Below are 19,306 nucleotides of genomic sequence, written 5' to 3'. Positions count from 1 at the left end.
CACACACACACACACTCACACATACACACACCCTGCTGCAGTATAAAGGCTGCTGTGCATCGTCAGCCTCCACCCTCAGGACCAGAAAACTTCTACCTGTATTCCCACTGAGGTAAGCTCAACATTTAAAAACTAAATGATGTGAATAAATTTACATTCAACTTTAAGTTAAATGTAATGTCAACTGTCGGCTGATTTAGGAGGAATCTAGAGAGGAGAACGTTATTAAAATAAACACCTAAATGTTCATTTTGATGTGCATATTTCTTTTTTTCCATTAGTCTAGAAGAAGACATGTTAAGGAAGCTAAACAGCTAAAAATAACCAATTCCCCATGCCTAACACACAGTTTCATGCTGTAAATTGTTCTTATTTTTGTTTTAAATGGTTTTTCCAGTACCAGCACTTCTTTGCATGCTGCTAAAATGTATTTATGAGGAACTTATGGAATATAAATAAAGGTATCAAGCTCTTTTGTAGATTACTTTAATGTCAATGCCTCCTTATTATCTTTAAATGAAGAACATTGATTTTTATTACAATATTAATCTGTTATTTCACTTTCTTCACACTTCCGTGGAACAAAGGAACCCTCTCTGAGTAAACGTTGAACATTACTGATTCATGTCTGTACTTTTTGTAGTGAAAAGGGTAAAAGACGTGTGAGAATGACGGACCTGGAGACCTCGATGGCGACCATCATCGCTGTGTTTCAGAAGTACTCAGAGAGGGAGGGAGACAAACACAAACTGAAGAAGAGCGAGCTGAAGGAGCTGCTGCACGACGAGCTGCCGGATCTCATGGCGGTGAGATCAACCACTGAAATATTTCACTTCATTTAGCAGTGTCCTTCTTGTTATTCAAAAACATCCGTATTTGCAATGTTATTTATGTAGGTTATTTTTGCCAAACAACGTTTTAAAATGTTAAGTAAAGAAGGAAGAAACTAGTCATTTAAGTACATTTATTTTAAGTAAAAGGATTAAGAAAGAAGGGAAAAGGGAAGTATGAAAAGAAAAGGTTAAAAAATATAAAGTAGGTTTAAAAAATGGGACCTTTTCTATAAGTATGCACCTTTATGGATCAGTTTTCCTTGAAATAAACTACTTAAATGCGTTGGAGCGCTAGCCAATAGAAGCGCAAGTGTCACATAGTGATGTCACCGTGATCCGGAAGTAAACAAAGGAGTCCAATGGAGGCGATTCAGGCCTGTGGATCTAGGAGGTTAAACACTGTACCTAAATCCTGAATGTCAGTCGGCAGTGTCCTGATGTGACCTGTCCCCCGCAGCATGTGAAGGACCAGGCGGCTCTGGACAGCCTGATGGAGGCTCTGGACGCTGACGGAGACGCCGAGTGTGACTTCCAGGAGTTCATGACCTTCATCTCCATGGTGACCGTCTGTTGCCACGACTACTTCGAACACGAGGACGAATAAAGAGCGGGGAGCTACAGTAAATTATACAATAGAAGAAGAAGCCTAGCAACGGGCAACCTGCAGGGCATTGTGGGAAAACAAGTTACTGGTGGGGCTTGGCTGCAAAACAGATCTGACCCACAGATTAAAATCCACCTTCTGTTTTATTCTAGAGGATAAATGTCCAGCAAGTCTTTGTCCTACAAAGTTATGTTCTCAAATAACCAAACTGCACTCCTAATAACGTTCCTAGGGAAACTTATTGGCTCCGGGTTGCAAACACATTGCGTTTCAGGACAAACAAATCTACTTGGTTACCATGGTTTGGATTAAACAGTCATTTAATTGAAAGCTGAAAAGAGGCCAGTCTTTTAGGCAAACACCGAGAAACATGCTAACAGCGACGTTCGAACACTCTTGTTGACTATCAAATATTGAAAGTGATTTGTAAGTTTGCTGTTGGGTAGAACATGTTTTAAAAAGCAGCTTTTGAGTTCGAGCTAATCTAGAAGCCAAGTTACAATTAGGAGTTTACCAGAAACATACATTTAAAAATAAACAGTAAAATAATTTCAATTAGCTTTTTAACTGACGCTGGCTTACACCTTGGTAGGAAAGGTCATCATATATTGGAGATTTGTTGTAAAATTAGGTCTTTTTTGTGGAAAACAAAAGATTAACACTATTGGAGTCGTAACCATTTCTAGTGTCTCGCTGCTAAAATAACTAAAGCTGTTCAGATTGAGTCGCTGCGCTGCCGCCTGTAGCTAACAATGTGATGCAACCGGCTAGATTCAGATGTAGCTTCACACTCTTTACATGCAGAGAAACATTGGATCGGTATAAACATGTTGAAACAGAGTCTGATGTTGTGTATTTTGAAATGTTGAATACTGGTTAGATGTGAAATCAATAAATGATCCGTGTGTGACTCCGGGGTGTTTTTTGGAGTATAAAGCAGAAAAACACAGTGGATAAAAACTCAACACTTATTTGCTTTTAATAACTTTATTAAATGTTTGTTCTGTGAATAAATATCTGAACTGTCTGCGACACTCAGCAGCATAAATATACATGAAACAGGAACAGAAACAACATCACGCTACATTCAGAATCCTCCAGTCGCTGCAGGTCGGGATCACATCAGACACATATTGCTCATTTGATCGAACAATCATTAAATATGTATTGCTAATCACGTCTTGTGCTTCTTCGACTCATTTTTTACTTTTAAATAACAAATCCAATCAAACTGACAAATTGATCCCAACTTGAGGAATAAAAATGCACTAAATTTGGAGTTTAATATCGCAGACATGTTGATCGCCTGCTTCAGTGTCTCCGTACGGACACAACTTCCAAACTCCAGACACTCTACAAAACCACAGAAAAACATCTGGAGACATCTGCACAACCTCTCCATAGCACAGGTTCTTCTGCACGTCACAGAACAAACAAAAACAATCCGTCTGCGTTATAAAGCTGCTTCTCTTTGTGTTTCAAATCTGGACCTTCCTGAGTACTCTGCAGGAACTGTGACACACACACCATCATACTTCATGTGATACATTACAGAGGCAACACACTGTCCGCGTTAACGCCCCCACTGTCAATCAAATATTCAGATTTATAGCAATGATAACACATTTACACACCTCTGGATTACAAAGCAATACCGAAAAGCAACCGCTGCACTCAACAAGGACATTATTTTTGACTTTGAGGAACATACAACCGTTTAAAACCACCCATAAGTCAAGTTAATAACCTTAAAATATATAAATATAAGGTTCATTTAGAGGCTGAGCTTTGTGGAGCCTGCTAGATACATTCACACATTTAAAATGGAGTCTCTTTTAGATTCAATTTGGACAAATTCAGCAGAGCCTTGTCTCTGATTGCAGTAAATAAATATGTAAATACTGGAGTGATTTAATAAAGTCCATACTGTTCTTTATGGCTGCATTAATAAAAACACACATGTTGTGAATGTTTGATCAGCATGTTAAACATATTTCCAACTGGTTTAGTGTTCTGCAGGTAAATGGATAATAAACGTGTTAGGCTGCATGCTGTCCATTGTTGAGTGCAGGCGTTAACATGTGAAACAAACCTCTGGGACGTTCTCAGTAACTCAAGCTGCTGTCCGCGCTGGCAGTGTCATTTATAATGTTTCAAACTCTTCCCACGGACAGCCGGAACTTTGGCTGACAATATTTGCTCACGTTACAAAACATAAATATCAAATGATACAGAGGAACAGTGAAACAGGAACCTAGAGTTTAAGAGGGTGAAAACAAAAAGCTGCCTGAATATTTGACATGAAAACATTGATCAACTGTGATGTTTCAGTTTTCCAGAGTTCCAGTGAAATGTAACACCTTGTGATCAAAGCAACAACAGCTATACACCTGTACGTATTTACACTCATTTCAGGAATATACACACACTACATTTTATCTTAAATATCACACACACGTACACACACACACACTTGTTTGGAGATGATACATTCCACCATGATGATGAAGTGACGAAGGTTTAAACCAGGGTGCGAAATGCCCCTTATGTCCTCTTTTTTAAGCTTTTCTGAATAAAAACCATAATTTATAAAGTAAATAACAAAAGTGCGGGGACTGACCAGCCGCAGCTGAATTTACCCAGCATTCAATGCGGCGGCTGGTCCTTAAAAAGCTACAAAGCTGAATACAGAAGGAGAAATACAACAATATATTCCTCACTTAAAGTAAATACAATATATAATATATTACAAAACTGACGACATCAAATAGCACGAGGAGGAGCTTTTATTCTGGAGGGGTGTCCTGTGGTTAAGGGGAACCTTAAGTGGTTTCTAAAGGGGTTCTGTTTTAATGTTCACTGTTCTCTACGTGTGGTAGTGTTATGGTTCTTGCTCTCTGACCTTCTGATGCGGATTAAGACTCTTCCTCACAGCCCTCCACAATTTCCGCCATCAGAGCAGCCCGTCCAGGTTGGTCTCGCTCTTCTGTTTGTCCCCGGCGGTCTCCTGGGGGTTGTACTTGGCGTGGTAGTCTCGGAGGATGGTGACGACGTCGTGGTGTCCGAAGTGGACCGCCTCATCCATCGGTGTGTTCCCCCACCTGCAGAGGCAGCGGGCAGGCGTGTTAGAGGTCTGCTACGACAAGTTACTATTCATAAAAAGCACGTAATGTGACAGGAAGATAAATGGGAGAAATACCAGAGAGCTCATTTATTTTCATTTATTAAAACATTCGTAAAGCTGATTCTTTTGCAGTTCAAAAAATGTGACTGTATAGTATGACAGAAAAAATGAAATGCACCTGTCTTTGGGAACTGGGTTGACTTTGCAGGCCTCGAGCAGGAAGCGAACCACCTCCCCATGTCCTGAAACACACACACACACACGTTATCTTCAGAGTGTTCAGAGTGACAGATCCTCCCCCTGAGTGATCTCCTCCTCTGTGTTTTACCTTCAGCGGCGGCCACATGCAGCGCCGTCCTGGAGTCGTAGTCTCTCTGCTCCATGTCCATGGAGGACAGCGCAAACCTGGAGAAACGCCCGACACACATTAAACTCCAGAATCATCTATTAGTGCTAGGAAGGTTTTAAATGGGAGCATTGTGTCACCTTCTCAGAGCGGAGACGTCCCCGGTGTACGCAGCAAACAGCAGATTGATCACTGACTTCACCTGAAACAGAAGCATGTCAGAGCTGAGCAAGAGAAGCCACTCCTTCCTTTTACAGCCAGGTATCTACCTTTTATATAAAATACTACCACCAAGATGTTTTAGATGTGACATGTAAGGATCAAACAACAACAACTATATAAGGCAGAGCAAAATGACGGAATAAGAAAGAGGTTTTTGTCTGCAGAATTTTCCACCAGGTGGCGCTGTTGATCAAATGCTACACACAAGGTCATCCAGGCAGTGACGCAGACTGAAAATGTATGTACTGCAGCCGTTTCAGACTCATCTTAATAATAATAACACAAGTAATAGAAGAATCAGAGTAAGTAAACATATAACATCACAGGGTTCAAGTTCTGTCTGCTTTAGGACTTAAAGAGAAGGAGAGTGATGATGAAGAGCATGATGCTGGGACTCACCCTCTGGTCTCCCCCCTCCCTGCGGGGGTCCAGCTTCTTAGCAAAGTGCCTCAGGTTATCGTAGTTGTGGAAGTTAAATAGGGAAACCAAGTCCTGAGAGAAGACATTACAGACGAACATAAAGTCTCAACCTCGGCTCAGCTTGATCTTCAGGAGGAAACTGAGCAGAAAACCTCATGATTTTAGTGACTCAGAGTCCTTTAAATGCTTAGCACTGAATTCATCTAGGGTTACCGTGCAGAACTGGATGCCTCTGACGCTGTTCCCCAGCTTGTCGAGCGGAGGAGACCAGCACATGATGCCCATCACGTTGGGAACAACCAGCAGGATCCCACCGGCGACTCCAGATTTAGCCGGCAGCCCGACCTGAAACACAAGAAGAAGAAGAAGAGTTATAAAGTTATAAACAGAGCATTTAAAAGACTGTTATCCAGGACGAGTAGATACTGACGTGGAAGGCGAACTGTCCGGAGAAGTCGTACATGCCGCAGGAGTGCATCAGACTCAGAGTGTCCCGCACCGACTCGGGGCTCAGCACGCGCTCTCCCGTGATTGGACAGAAGCCGCCGTTGGCCAGAGTGGCCGCCATGACGCTGGCGCTCTCACAGGTCACCTCGATGGAACACAGCTAACAGAAAGAGCACGTGTCAACGAAAAAGTGATAATGCCGCTCTGCTTTCGCTTTCTGTTTTCATTTCCAAACTAATTTACCTGGAAGTAGAAGTCGAGGATGGATGTCATGTCTGTCCCTTCTGGAAAACACTGAAAGAACAACAACAACAACAACAACACAGTCAACATTCCCTCCTCTAGGAAATGAACTAAATAACATCATAATAAAAAGTGGGATTCATGAAGTTGTGTCTGCAGCGGGAGGGTTCTGCACCTTCTTCTCCTTCAGGTAGTAGCCGATGGCAAAGTTTCTGTCTCCAGACTCTCGCTCCGACTGGAATCTGGGACACACACACACACACACACACACACAGACACACACACACACACAGAAGGATGAAGGGAAGAGGTTTGTTCTCTACACAGCGTGACTCAGCTTGTTATATAAACCTCTCCTCAGTGATGCAGCAATGTCCTTGAGGATTCCTTTGTGATAAATCAATTCCACGTGCAGCAGAGGGAAGTATATTGTGGAGTATTTGTCTGTAGGTATATGTTGTACTCACGTGGCGTTGCTGAAGCCGACGTACTCGTTTCCTGCCAGTTTGTTCATGAAGTTCATCACCTGAGGAGCAGCAGAGTCAGTTTTTGCATCTACACTTTTGAACTGAAATGCATGTGTTTTATCCAAAACCTCAGTAATACTCACATAATCAAACTTCTCGGCGTTGCTTGCCCCTTGCTGGAACACAAACAGAGTCAGGGTATTAAAAAGCTAATCATACCATTATAAAACGCATCTCAAACACATCAAAGTGCCACTAACACTAACCCGAGTCATGACATTAGCATTAAAGTACAACAGGAAGCAGGGTCACATTACGGATTATAAATCATCATCAAAGAAACCATCAGGAGAACTAAGATTAGGGGTGGAGACTAGATGAGATGGGGGTGAAACAAAAAGAGTTCATCAACTGTAATTAATCAAATAGTTTACTTGTTTAACTATTTTATCAACAGGCATATTTTCTGATACTGATACATACAGTTATATTGGCAAAGGTGTGCAATAATCACAGGTAAAATAATGCAAGTCAATGGTGAGACTGAATTATGGCCATTCAATAGTCTGAGTAAATAAACAGACGCCTCCTCTACAGTCGAAATGGAGTATGATATAAAACCGCTGTTGAAGTCAGCCACAGCTGTACTGTTTATAGTGTGGACGTATAAACAGTGTGTGGTGATGCGGGTGAAGAGGAATAAAGCCACATTTAAACATTCAGAAAACAGCCATGTGAAGGCTAAAAGCTTGTCACAAATCCAGACCAAAGAGGGGAAATCAAAGTAATTAAAAAAAGGGAGAAATTACCAACGTCATTGACCTGTTGCAGTGCTCATAATTTCCCAAAGATCCTACTGCTGTAAAATATGCAACAACACATAAAACCACACAACGAGCCTCGAAAAGGTACATTGCACATGTGTGTAGATTCAGAAAGGGGGGGGGGGGGGGGCATGCACACAAGCTTTTTAATTATTCGTTTGGAAAGTAACAATCAACCTGCGTCTGCACAAATACATCTGGGAATCACTGGAGGATTAGAGCAGATTTTCTAAGCTTGTTCTTGTTTTTGGAACTTAAAACCACTCAGGATTACATCATTATCTTCCTTCGCTCTGAGACTGTTGAGACTGTGAAGCTTGATTAAGTACTGCTCTCCTGGCAGTGTGTATTATGTTATCTAATATCTCTATATGTACGATAATTAAACTGCTCCTCATTCTGCAGGGACACCTTCACCGTCCTCGAGTCAGTCAGAGTTTCACTTCACATCAGCAGGTGGTGCTAGCAGCTCCCTGTGTGTGAGGACGTTAAATGACACCAGCAAAAGAGCAGTTTCATTTGAGTGTGAGTGTGAGTGTGAGTGTGAGTGTGTGTGTGTGTGTGTGTGTGTGTGTGTGTGTGTGTGTGTGATGCTGCTTTCAACCAAATCCCCTTTCAGCTTGATTATCTCGAACCTTAATCTCCCCGTACACAGTAATCTGCCGGAAACACGTTCTCCACAGGATAATCATTTCACATCTTTCGGGTTTTCCGACGCAGTTAGAAACTCCTGACAGAAGTAAAACACCTCACAGTCTGTAATCTATGTGAACAACATAACGGGATGATGGCCTTTGCTGAAAATACACCTACAGCAGTTGAGATTCTAACATCATGTGTTGCATTTTTAATGATGGGGTGCTGAGGCAGCTTACCTTAATGAGGGAGGTGCACACAATAGCTCCAGCATTCACCATGGGGTTGTGTGGTTTATCTGCAGGAGGGAGAATTAAGGTTCAAAAGCAGCAAACACACAAATCTGAACAAAAGTGTTAAGATATGTTTAGCGTTTTACCGATATGCTATAGGGAAGAACCTGGAACAGATTACCGTGTTTATAAAAAGTGAAGAAAGAAAATAAAATCTAGGTGACGTGGTAGAAAGCTGCAGGAAACACACACATTCTCAGAATTTGAATCCCACAGCGTGCGGGGATGGTCTCCTGTGTTTGATCTTCTTATGCAACAGGCCGGGACAATGTTTCCTTTTTTGCTTTAAAGTCATCTAAAAATAAACAGCTGGAATATAATCTGCTGTTAGTTCTCAACAAAGAGAGGAAACCACAACCTTTCTCACACCGGACTCCCGTCAGAAACAAGTTATTTTAACTGCAGTCTGGAGGCGATGTTGTGTCTGCGGCACCGGATGAAGCAGGAATGGAAGTTTTCAGAGGAGCATTTCACACGCAGACAAATGACTGACAACGCTGACGTGACATTTGATTTACTATTAGTCTTCATTAAATCCTACATTTGAATTCAAGCATATTCCTCACCTTGTCGTTTACTGAAAAATCAATCAATTTGAACTGATATGAAACTACTAATAAATGATCTCTTACAGAATACACCTTTACTGCTTCCATCCTCTCAGCTCCTCGGTACGTTTCAGATTTCTTTGGCTATACTTTGCAGGAGATCTCCGACACAAAGAGGTTTTTATTCTCTGTGTGGGCTTCAGACTTTCTGCAGCCGCTCTTATTTTCCAGGTATTTACAGGAAGTCTTGGTTACACACTGACCACTCTGTTTTACTCTGCTGTGTGCTGCCACCTATCACTAACAATTCACTACAGTTACATAGCAACCACGGCTAGAGACGGATCCTCTTACACTGAGTAAGGGAATGAGAGTGTGTGTGTGTGTGTGATCCTCACCTTCCTCGTTCAGGAAGAGCTTGTTGAAGCGCAGGCCGCTGGGTTCCTTGGCGATGAAGCGGTGCACGTACTCGGTGCCGTGGTCGTGCACGGCGATGGCGTACTTCAGCGGCTTCACGCAGGACTGCAGGCAGAAGGGGACCTTGGTGTCGCCCACTGTGTGCCTGAGGAGCACACACAAGGATAGAAGCTCTCACAAAATATTTTTACTGGTGCCTTTGAAAAGGATTTATTCTTAAGCTGTACCTCTGTCCGTCCACGGTGCACAGGGAGACGGCCCACAGGTCGGGGCTGAAGCGGGCCAGCTGGGGGATGTAGTCGGCCACCTGCAGTGTTCACAGTCAGTAGTTCATTTCAGGCCGACGTTTCAGCTACTGACAGTAATGTGTGTGTGAGTGTGTGTGTGGCCCCCGCTCACCTGTCCTCCCGGCATGTTTTTGGCTTTGTCGTAGAGCTCGTCTATGTGTGCGCAGAAGGACTGGAAGTCTGGGATGACAAACTTCTTCCTGAAGGCCTGAGTGAGCAGCACGATGTTGCTCTGCACGCACCTGAAGCACAACACACAACACACAGTTCAAGTTCTGGGCAGATGCTTATTCTTCTACACTGTGTCTCATTTGTTTGATGGTTAATTGTTAAGCCTTTGCATGAAGCTAATCATCAAAGTGGATTTAAACTCCTCAGTGTCGCAGCTGAACAGATATTCACACTGCAGCTGACAGAACTCACAGATCAGTCATTAGTAGAGTTGTGTTTTGGGTAGAGCTCATTATGTTGAGAGGATTTCAGACAGCAACACTTGTTTCGATTTTCACTGCAGACACATTTTCCCTGCTTTCTAAATATCCCAAATGCACATTATATCTGCTGCAGTCATTCCTCTACCTATCTTTCTCCCAAATGATTTGGTCCTGATCCTTTTATCAGAGCTACTAAGCACAACAGACAGTAAACACATGACTCCTGCTGACAAGGCAGTGTGTGTGTGTGTGTGTGTGTGTGTGTGTGTGTGTGTGTGTGTGTGTGTGTGTGTGACTCTCTGGTAGCACAGAGATTTGTGGCTGAGCTATCTCACTGCATCACACTCCGTCTAATCCCTGTGGCATGGGATCCTGCAGAGAAAACACACGCTGCCGCTCACGTGCTTCCTGTGAGGCCGCGCTCTATAAATAAGCCAGCAGCAGCGGAGTGATGGATCCCGGCCAGGAGCAGCGGCGCTCCGATCTGTTAGCGAGGATTCAGCTCCCCGTGAACTCTCATATGCCCGGACTCTCACCCAAGCTGTCGCCCAGCATCCGTTCCTCTGGGGATCAGCAGTCAATGCCACCAGAATACGAGTGTGGAGTTATTTTATCCATAACTATGGTTGCTTTGTTTCCTACCTACAAATGGCCTTTGTTTACCGTATAAATCTGCTGCTGCTTGTTTTAGTCTAGTAAAATAAACCTAGATGTGCAAACGTTGCGTACAACACCAACAAAGAGGAGCCAGGCTGCTGTGTTGTAATCATTTTACAGCACGAGCACAATACAATTGATTTGACCTTTAGTGAAGGTTAGTAAAGGTCATTCTGAGAGATGTAAGCATCCTTCAGCAGAAGAAGAAACTCTCTTCTATCAGCTCAATCCTAGATATCTTGAGCAGAAAGCTATTACCAGATGTTTAGAGGATTTGAGCCAATTACAAATGAACAGCCTTATCATAATTCTTAATCGTGTAGCTTCCTACAGCGCCTGGCTATGACGAAGATATTTGAATGCGTCTCAGAGTTGTATCAAAGCTAAATCAATATCACGTGCTCTGTTTTCCCCCCAGTACTCGTGCTCTGAATGCAGCTGGATGAAAACCTCCACAAGATGCCGATGACGTGCAAACAGAGGAGTGATGAATAATTAATGAGGAGCCGTGACCCTGTTCTTCTGCAGGAGAGAGCACAGGCCTGCGACCAGCATCCACAGTCCTCGTGACAGACTGATGAAAGATTGATGCTGATGATAAAAGGTGGCAAGTGGCTTAACATGAAAATACAAAAGACAAAAAACCCTACTTTTTGAAGAGGTGTCGGTCCAGAGCTCCGTCAGAGGTCGTCTTCACGGTCAGTTTCAGCATCTCCATGCACTCTTTCAGCCGGGGGTCTCCTGTGCGTAGCCCTGTGGCTTTAAGAGCCTGCATAGAGAGGGAGGTGGGGGGGGACATCATGATTAAGACCCCAGACAACAAATCAATAAGTCTACAAGCCGTGAAGAGAGGCTCCTGAAGAGCTAACAACAGGAGTTAACCTGCTCATAAATCTGCCAGAAACAAGGGGACATCACATGTATCTACGCGCTATGAATCCTCCAGTGTGATTCTAGCTGATATTTAGACTCACTGTTGTGAATTTGTGTGCTGGGATTTTCTCCTGGCCCTCTGCGATGGTGTAGAAGAGCAGGTCCTCCAGACTGGGCAGGATGCCCGCCTTCCTTCTCCTGCGGAATAGAAAAAAGCACAAAGAGAAAAGTGAGAAAAATAACTCGACTGTGACGGAATAAGTGGTGTAAACATGGAGGGGGAACTGCAGCAGAGGGAGGAGAAGAAAAGCTTTTTGACTGCAAGGAGAAGCAGAGAGTAATACGTGTAACACTGCACTGGAAAACATGACCTTAGTTCAGTATTATAACCTTTGGAAAAGACTTGCACACATGTGCTTTTCCATAGGTTAATATGCTGCCATAAGGCCACTGGAATGGAAACGGTTAATCGTGTATTTTGCTAGAATACCAGCCAGGAAAGTGTTCAAAAAGGACAGTGGGCAGCAGCACAGGAGGACGGATAACACAGTCTGATTTACAGACATCTTCATCTATACTGTGTGTGTGAGGGTATCAGTGTCAGAGTAATTCAGCAGAGCTAAAAACTAAATGTGTGAATTGTGGTGACGGGGTGAGAAACGACCTCCAGCTACACACCGAACGACAGAACTCTGACGTGGCTGTTGAAGTAAAAGCCCCAAGCTATGAGATCACAAAGTCACAGCGCAGACTTGAAGTTCACACACTGCCGCTGGGTAACATAGTTTGAAAATGAATACTAGTGGCACTACAGAGAAAACGTTTTCGCTATCCTAGCTTAAGAAACATGTTTTATCCAAAAGCCAAACGTCTGGAGGCATTTCCTGACATGCTTACAAGCCAGGCCCTCACATGCATTCATAACATCATCATATCAAGGTTTCTACACCACAGCGTGCAGAATCACCAACTGTGTGCTCGGTTCTTTGTGCTGCTGCAGTCCTCTGATTTGCTGCTTTAATAGATTTGGTTCCCGTAGGTCATTATTACATTACACAATCTTTACAGTACATTTTTCATCTTGTAGTATTATGGTCTGGCTGGTATTCTGAGCAGCACTTCCACACCGAGTCGTCTCTGGGAGAAAGTTAGTGGCATGTCAGGAGGCAGCAGGCTCACAGCAGGCTCTCTCTGCTATGGATCATTTTTACTCCAGATTGGATTTGTGCAAAGCTCGGGATGCCCAAGCGCACCCTGACCTGCAGTGCATTATGGGACACTGGCCTGTGTGCTAGGAGAGGATGTACCAAAGTAAAGGGATTTTGATAAAACAGCATTGGACATTTGATCATCACCAGTCAGCTGATAGCAGCTGGTTCTACATTTTTATTAACAACAAAATCCCATCAAAGACCAGAAACAAGACCAAACCAGTAAAAACCAGTTCATTAGTGTTCTTTTTATGCCTTATTATTTCACCAGCCATTTTCTAAATTAACATGTTTTAAACCCACTTCAACAAAAGGACAAATCAAACAATTTCCTGGCCCTGCTGCTGCAAAATAACACACATTAAAACCAGGACCAAGATGCCATTTACACGCCCTGTTATTAACAGTTCCACTCAGGAAGCCGGAAAGTCAGAGATTCCCAGTGGGAAACATTGTGAATACAGCCAATGTTTGCTCCAGATTTACAGGGAGGAAACAAATCTGGATGCAGAACATTTCAGTTCCTATTGCTCTGCACCTGAGTGTGTTATTTTGGTGTCATTAAAGGCGGAAAATGTCAACTTTTAAAAGTTTTGAGAAGAGCGTCCTCCAAGTAGGATATCTGAACCCCCGACTTTCCGACTTGAGTGTGGAACGCTGCTTTGTACTGAGTTATTCTCATGCACTTGGCATAAGCACGTTGTCGCGTCCATAAAGACGATGCAACTTTTTCATCGCTTGTTGCTCCGACCTCCTTAAAAGCTGGTGAGGAAGGAATACACACCAGAGAGCGTGTGTGTGTTTAAAGGGAGGGACGGAAGTGAGGTAGAGGGAAGGGAATACAAGCGCAGCCGCTGGGAGGAAGTGAGGTCATTTCAAGGTGAACACAGTTTGTCGGCTTTCCGCAGAAAAACCTCTACATCTACCGGGAAACAGAAGAAAAACACAACTAAAAACTAAAATAAAAAATAGAAACATACTTACAAATGCAAAGCAAGCAGATCAACAACAGGGAGAGAGAGAGTGCAGAGGGAATAATACTGAATTAGTTACAGTGGAAACCACATTGAAGCAGAGTATGAACACACCAGTAGCAGACCATTGCAGAAAGCAAGTCGTGGAGTTGTGAATATGACATCACCAAATAACATTAATACATCAGTCAATAAATCTGGGGGTGGCGTGTTAAAGGGTAAGTTTGGATGTTTTAATGTGGGGTTGTATGCTGTACTTATAGTTTAGTGTATTACTGCTGTAGATCCGTAGAAGTTAATAGGAGTACCAGCAGGAAGCTAAGCAATGTTCTTTACATTTTTATGTGCAATCGTTCAAAAAAAGACACATCGTGGCGCTGGCAAATCCAAACTAACCCCATCAAAAACTAATATGATTAGTCCGGATTCACAAAAGCCAAACAATAACACAAGCTGCTAACAGATCGGCTGGCAACCTGCACAACATAAAATGACTGATCTGGCGATGGAGTCTGGCTTGAGTAAAGCAGTTGAGTATATGTTAAATAAAGTGTACACATAAACTGATAGAGTGATTTTTAAGGTGTACAATGTGTTCGAAGCAGTTCATTGCTTCCGATAAACGCGCTTCAAAACATCCAAACTATCCCGTTAAAGTACATTTCAAACACACGTGAAACAGTATTGAAGTAATAGGTTGAAAGTAACATTCTTGTTAAGTTAATGAGGCCTGTGAGGGAGCATCAACCCCCCCCCATAGGGGTCAGACATGCTGGAACATCTGGATCCTACCACAGCTGCTCTCATTAGCGATCTACATGTGTTTTGAAAGCTGTGGTCCAACACACACACAGTCCAGGAAGGTGGAATCAGATTGCTGCTGCTCTGAGATGCTACACTGTCTTCACAACGGAGGAACTAATTCCTTTCCAATGTTTACCCAATAATCTACAAAACAAGATATGAGAAGACGTCTCAGAGAAACAGATTGGGCATGTCACCTCTATTTGCTTAATTTTAAAGATCATTATCAGTAGAGTAATTGCCAGAATCTAAAACTATTTGCATCCTTTGAGTTTCTCATACAGTTTTTGTTAAAGGATCAGTCACACATTCAATCCAATGAAGTTAGGAGTTTAAATGTAGTTAAATAAATATAACCAGCCTACTTGACACACAGTCACTGCTGTGTCTGTAGTTGGTGCTGAGTTGTATTCATCCCGAGTGCTGCCTCACAGATGTCATAATGAATTGCTGTGGAGGGTGGAGGCAGACATTAAAGAGGGAGTTGTTGAGAGGCGGCGCTGCACAAATCCATCTGTGACTCATCTGCTCCTGCATGCCCTGACAACTGCCGGGCAGCACGCCAGCATCCCGGCTTTGGTGCAAAAAAGCACGGAAAAACGACGTAGGCGGGATAATCTCCCCTGCATTACAAACATTTTTAACCCCTTATTAACCAGATCACGGCCTCAGGAGGTCCCTGGTAATCACAGACTGGAGTCAGAGCTGCAGGCTTGCCTGGAAGCATCGAACACAACGCCTGGATATTATATTTAAAGATGTATCCTATATATAAGGATGATGAATTATCTGTCGATAACTTTTTTAATTAGTAGATTAATACATAACCTCTGAGAGTCCAAATTATTCAGTTGTACAGGAATATAAATAACAGAAAAGCAACAAATCTGAACACTAGAAAAGCTGTTCCTAAACTAATTGACCTTTATTTGTTTACTTTGTTGTCCCCAACATAAATCCACATGATCAGATTACTTTAAAACTTCTTAAAGTGTTGCTCGGCAGCAGTCACAATGCTCCCCTGCTGACTCCCTAAACGCAGCCCGTTGATGATTTCTCAAACACTAATCTGTGCTGTGGATGTTTTACAGCATCACTGAAACTGCAATGATCCTCCGGGGGAAAAGAGATGTTGCCGACAACCAGCCATGGCTGACAGCTCAAGCAAATGGTCCGTGAATGGAAACAAATGGGACATCGGCCTGCTGGAGCAATGAGGCATTTTATCACAGAGGAAAATGTCTGAAGGGTAGATACAGGCTGGTGGCACAGCTGCTTTGAATGTTAAAAGCAACTTCATTTTTAGAGCAACGTGGGGGAAAAGTGACATATCTGAGAGACACACCTCATAAAGAGAAGTGGCACGACTCAGCTGTTAACAATAATATACAGCACAAAGTGGATCCTTGTCTTAATTGATGTCAGTGTTGCTGAAGTTATGGTGCTTTTCGGTCATAAAAAGCTTTTAACCTGCAGCATTCAGTCTATCACCACGAGGACTCTCATCCTCACTCCTCCATCAGCACTCATTTCCCTGTTGAACCATCACCTCTGTCAGTCAATTACAGCCTTATCAGCAAAACTCACACCACAGCAAAGAATCACTGATACTAACTATTTGATACTCATCTACTTAAATGTCAAAATGGCCATCTAATTCATTCGGATGGTCTGTTGGGACAATATTAGCTGATGCATGTTAGCTACTTGGTTATGCAAATGCAACCGGGAGAATGCATGTATTATAATCTGGTGGAAAACAGTAACAATTATACTTTTGAATGCAGGGCCCTAGACTGAAGGCTTGATATAATAGAAGCAGGATTATATGCTGTAATAGCAGTGGAGAATTGACCTAAGTGCCATGTGTGGGATATTATGTACTTAATTATGTATGAGCAATACATCTATAATTAAAAATAAATGTAGGTTGCCTTCCTGGATTCAATGATGACTGACCTTCATCAGACATTGAGTTGGGCCTTGGTCTGTCTGCATGGTGCATGCTGTTAAAATGGGATATTTATCATATTTCTTGTAGTTATGTTGTCATGATCATGTGCAGGAGAAGCTGGTGGCAGGTGAATGCCTCAGTGAGTTTAACAGGCGGTCACGATGTCTGGATGGCTGCACACCACCTGCTTCCATTTGAAATTTTTACTGTAGAAATGTTTACTCCGATGCCTTTCTCCTACACGCACACTATAACATAAACATATGGTTTGGAATAATATTTGAATTATAAAGACTAGCAACCAGGTCCGATAATGGATCTTGCTGCACCTAAGCCATCACGCCCCTGTATGCAGGGAGCTGTTTACCGGTGAATGCGTACTAACCCCCTAGTACTTGAGCCTGGTGCCACCGGTCCTTTCTGGCTGTCTTTCCCCTTTATTACTACCCTTAAATAAAGCTAGCTCTGTAGCCTTAGCTAAGCCGGCTAGTTTGTTATTCCAGCAGAACAGCATCTAAGCTAGGTATTTAACAGCTAGGCTCTGCGTGATGCGCTAGCCGAACTACAATGTAAATATCTACTATTTAACAATTGGGCCTTGTAAATGTAAAATATAGGGCAGGAATTGAAACACCGTAGTCGTACTTAGTCGTTATTTAATTCGGCATGTATTCTGTATGTTAACAAGGACTTAATTCAATAAAATATGAACTTTTAGGACTGTCGCCAGGTGTCACACCATGGATGTAGAGAGAAGTGGATACAGCGTCGGAGCACCGTTAATCCCTATGAAGCTCACGAAGCCAACAATGGAGCAACTGTAGAGTCAGAAAGTGCCCGGATCATCCGGGGCCTTTCCTTTGGAAATAAGTATTTTTGGGACCAAAACGACGTCACAGAAGCTGAAGTACCACCGTGTATCCACTACGGCCATTCGTAAAAAGCTGCTTCACTAGCCTGCACTTCCTGGGAGCTTGCTACACAAGCTTCCATCGCTGCATTAAACTGGCTGTTTTTTCTACTACGTTTGGCCTATAGTGGAGATAGCGACTGACATCTGTCCACAGCCGGCTGGTTTTTAACGTTACTCACTTCTCCGCCGACGAGTCCTTGGAGGCTTCATTGTGGCTGTCCCCCTTGGAGCAAAAGCTTCTCACGGGGTGCTTTCTGGTGAAGCTCTGCGGGGCTAATGCTCTCACTCTTCCCGGCAGTCTCCCATCAAGGCGGCCGGTGCTGAAGCAGGCTGCAGGTGTCGCTTTAACACCGGCTCTACCTGGCAACGGACGCTTCAACTGGGATTGAAATAACTCCTTGAGCACTACCGTTGACCGAAAATGTAACATTTCAATCCCGTCGAGAAGAATATCTGGATGATATAACCACTTTCACACCGATAGAAAATGTCTGTAGAACTGGAGGCGCTGTTTCTAACGATAGTGTCGGCTTTAACGGCCGAGTAACGGTTTTCTGTGTGACTCAACAACAGTAACCTACCTACCTTTCACTTAACGGGCGTTTTGATTGGAGCATTAAAACACAAAGCTGCACCTGATTGGTCAAGAGGTCTGTCAATTAGAACTGTCTCCCTTACTGTTTCAACTGTCTTTCAATTATCTCCATCAATTTGTGAACATTTATACATATTAATAATAAAACGTACTTTTATAATGTTATAATTGTATGCAATACTTCTATAAAGCACATTTCCCCTATCTATAACAGTTCAAGTAAGATATACAATAACCAAAGCAACCCTATGTGAGATCAGAGAGGACACATTACCAGAAATACACTTATATATATATGGGGTATTACAGTAAAATATCCCTTAAAGTTAAATTCAGTATAAATCACCACTGAGCAGCACAAATTATACCATACATTTTAGTTCATTTACATGTCTTGTCTTGGTCTGACACCATGTGAGTTATTTTGGTATTGCACATATTTATAATAAAATAGTTATAGCACCATCTCCTGGTTCGATATATAGTAACTGGAACAGATGAACCAATTGTATGTTACCAAAAATAATCTCAAGCCCCTAAAATAACAGCAAGTGATGCATCAATGCTTGCCCTTTTTTGTTAGATGCATGTAGCTTTGTTTTTCTGAACCATGTACAGTAAAGTGTATAACATGCTACTTTTAAATATATAAATGAAACAATCATTTTCCTTTAAAAGCATTTCTTAAACAATATAATCTTTCATTAAATGACTTTACCAATACAGCTTCTAACCTGAACTCTTTAAAATGAAATAATCATATAAACTTTGAGTCAGATCTTAATGTTTGTTATGTTCTTATTTCGCAGCATGGGTCGGTCGACCTTGACGCCACGTATTAAATATTGACGTACATTAGAGATTACTCACTGGAAAGTATTTTGTACGTTTACTTTTCTGTGGTTCCCAACTTTTATCTGACCTTATCTGAATCTCTGTAAACTCCACCCACACGGAGCTCCAAGAAGGATTCATGCTGACTAATAATGTTTTGCTTGGAACATGAATTTGGACAAAATGCACTGCCCGGAAACTATGTATTAAGGTCAATATTTTAAGGGGAATTCCAACTAAATGTTCTTGTAGGTTTGAGTCCACATTTAAAAAAAACAAACTCCTTTTATGCAATTGCTGAAAGTCAAAGATAGATTATCAGCCTGGTTTTGCTGCACATCAAGGA

The 19,306-nt window shown here is 42.5% G+C and overlaps 2 protein-coding genes across 3 annotated transcripts; one reads left to right on the top strand and one right to left on the bottom strand.

Annotated features, from left to right (window-relative positions):
• On the top strand, window positions 1-2,347 carry s100b (S100 calcium binding protein, beta (neural)). The gene is made up of 3 exons (XM_063877681.1): window positions 1-112; window positions 644-806; window positions 1,291-2,347. Exons 2-3 carry the CDS (start codon window positions 669-671, stop codon window positions 1,435-1,437), a joined length of 285 nt encoding a protein of 94 aa, XP_063733751.1. The 5' UTR covers window positions 1-112; window positions 644-668; the 3' UTR covers window positions 1,438-2,347.
• Window positions 2,348-2,405: 58 nt separating this feature from the next.
• Window positions 2,406-18,106, bottom strand: LOC134860844 (glutaminase kidney isoform, mitochondrial-like). Of its 2 annotated transcripts, none has more exons than XM_063877679.1 (18): window positions 17,711-18,106; window positions 11,777-11,873; window positions 11,453-11,571; window positions 9,824-9,953; window positions 9,652-9,731; window positions 9,406-9,569; window positions 8,406-8,464; window positions 6,850-6,882; window positions 6,707-6,765; window positions 6,415-6,481; window positions 6,240-6,290; window positions 5,980-6,156; window positions 5,763-5,894; window positions 5,529-5,621; window positions 5,048-5,109; window positions 4,890-4,966; window positions 4,740-4,803; window positions 2,406-4,538 (listed from the first exon to the last, which is right to left on the bottom strand). In XM_063877679.1, the coding sequence occupies exons 1-18, from the start codon at window positions 17,959-17,961 to the stop codon at window positions 4,391-4,393; spliced, it is 1,863 nt and encodes a 620-aa protein (XP_063733749.1). In that variant the 5' UTR covers window positions 17,962-18,106; the 3' UTR covers window positions 2,406-4,390. The 2 variants fall into 2 exon arrangements, with proteins under 2 accessions (XP_063733749.1, XP_063733750.1); XM_063877680.1 differs by having other exon boundaries at window positions 11,777-11,867.
• Between the last annotated feature and the right edge of the window lie 1,200 nt (window positions 18,107-19,306).

Source organism: Eleginops maclovinus, chromosome 24 (assembly GCF_036324505.1).
Source record: "Eleginops maclovinus isolate JMC-PN-2008 ecotype Puerto Natales chromosome 24, JC_Emac_rtc_rv5, whole genome shotgun sequence".
Lineage (NCBI taxonomy): Eukaryota > Metazoa > Chordata > Actinopteri > Perciformes > Eleginopidae > Eleginops > Eleginops maclovinus.
The sequence above is the reverse complement of the archived record's forward strand: the minus strand, read 5'-3'. Positions and strand labels throughout refer to the sequence as shown.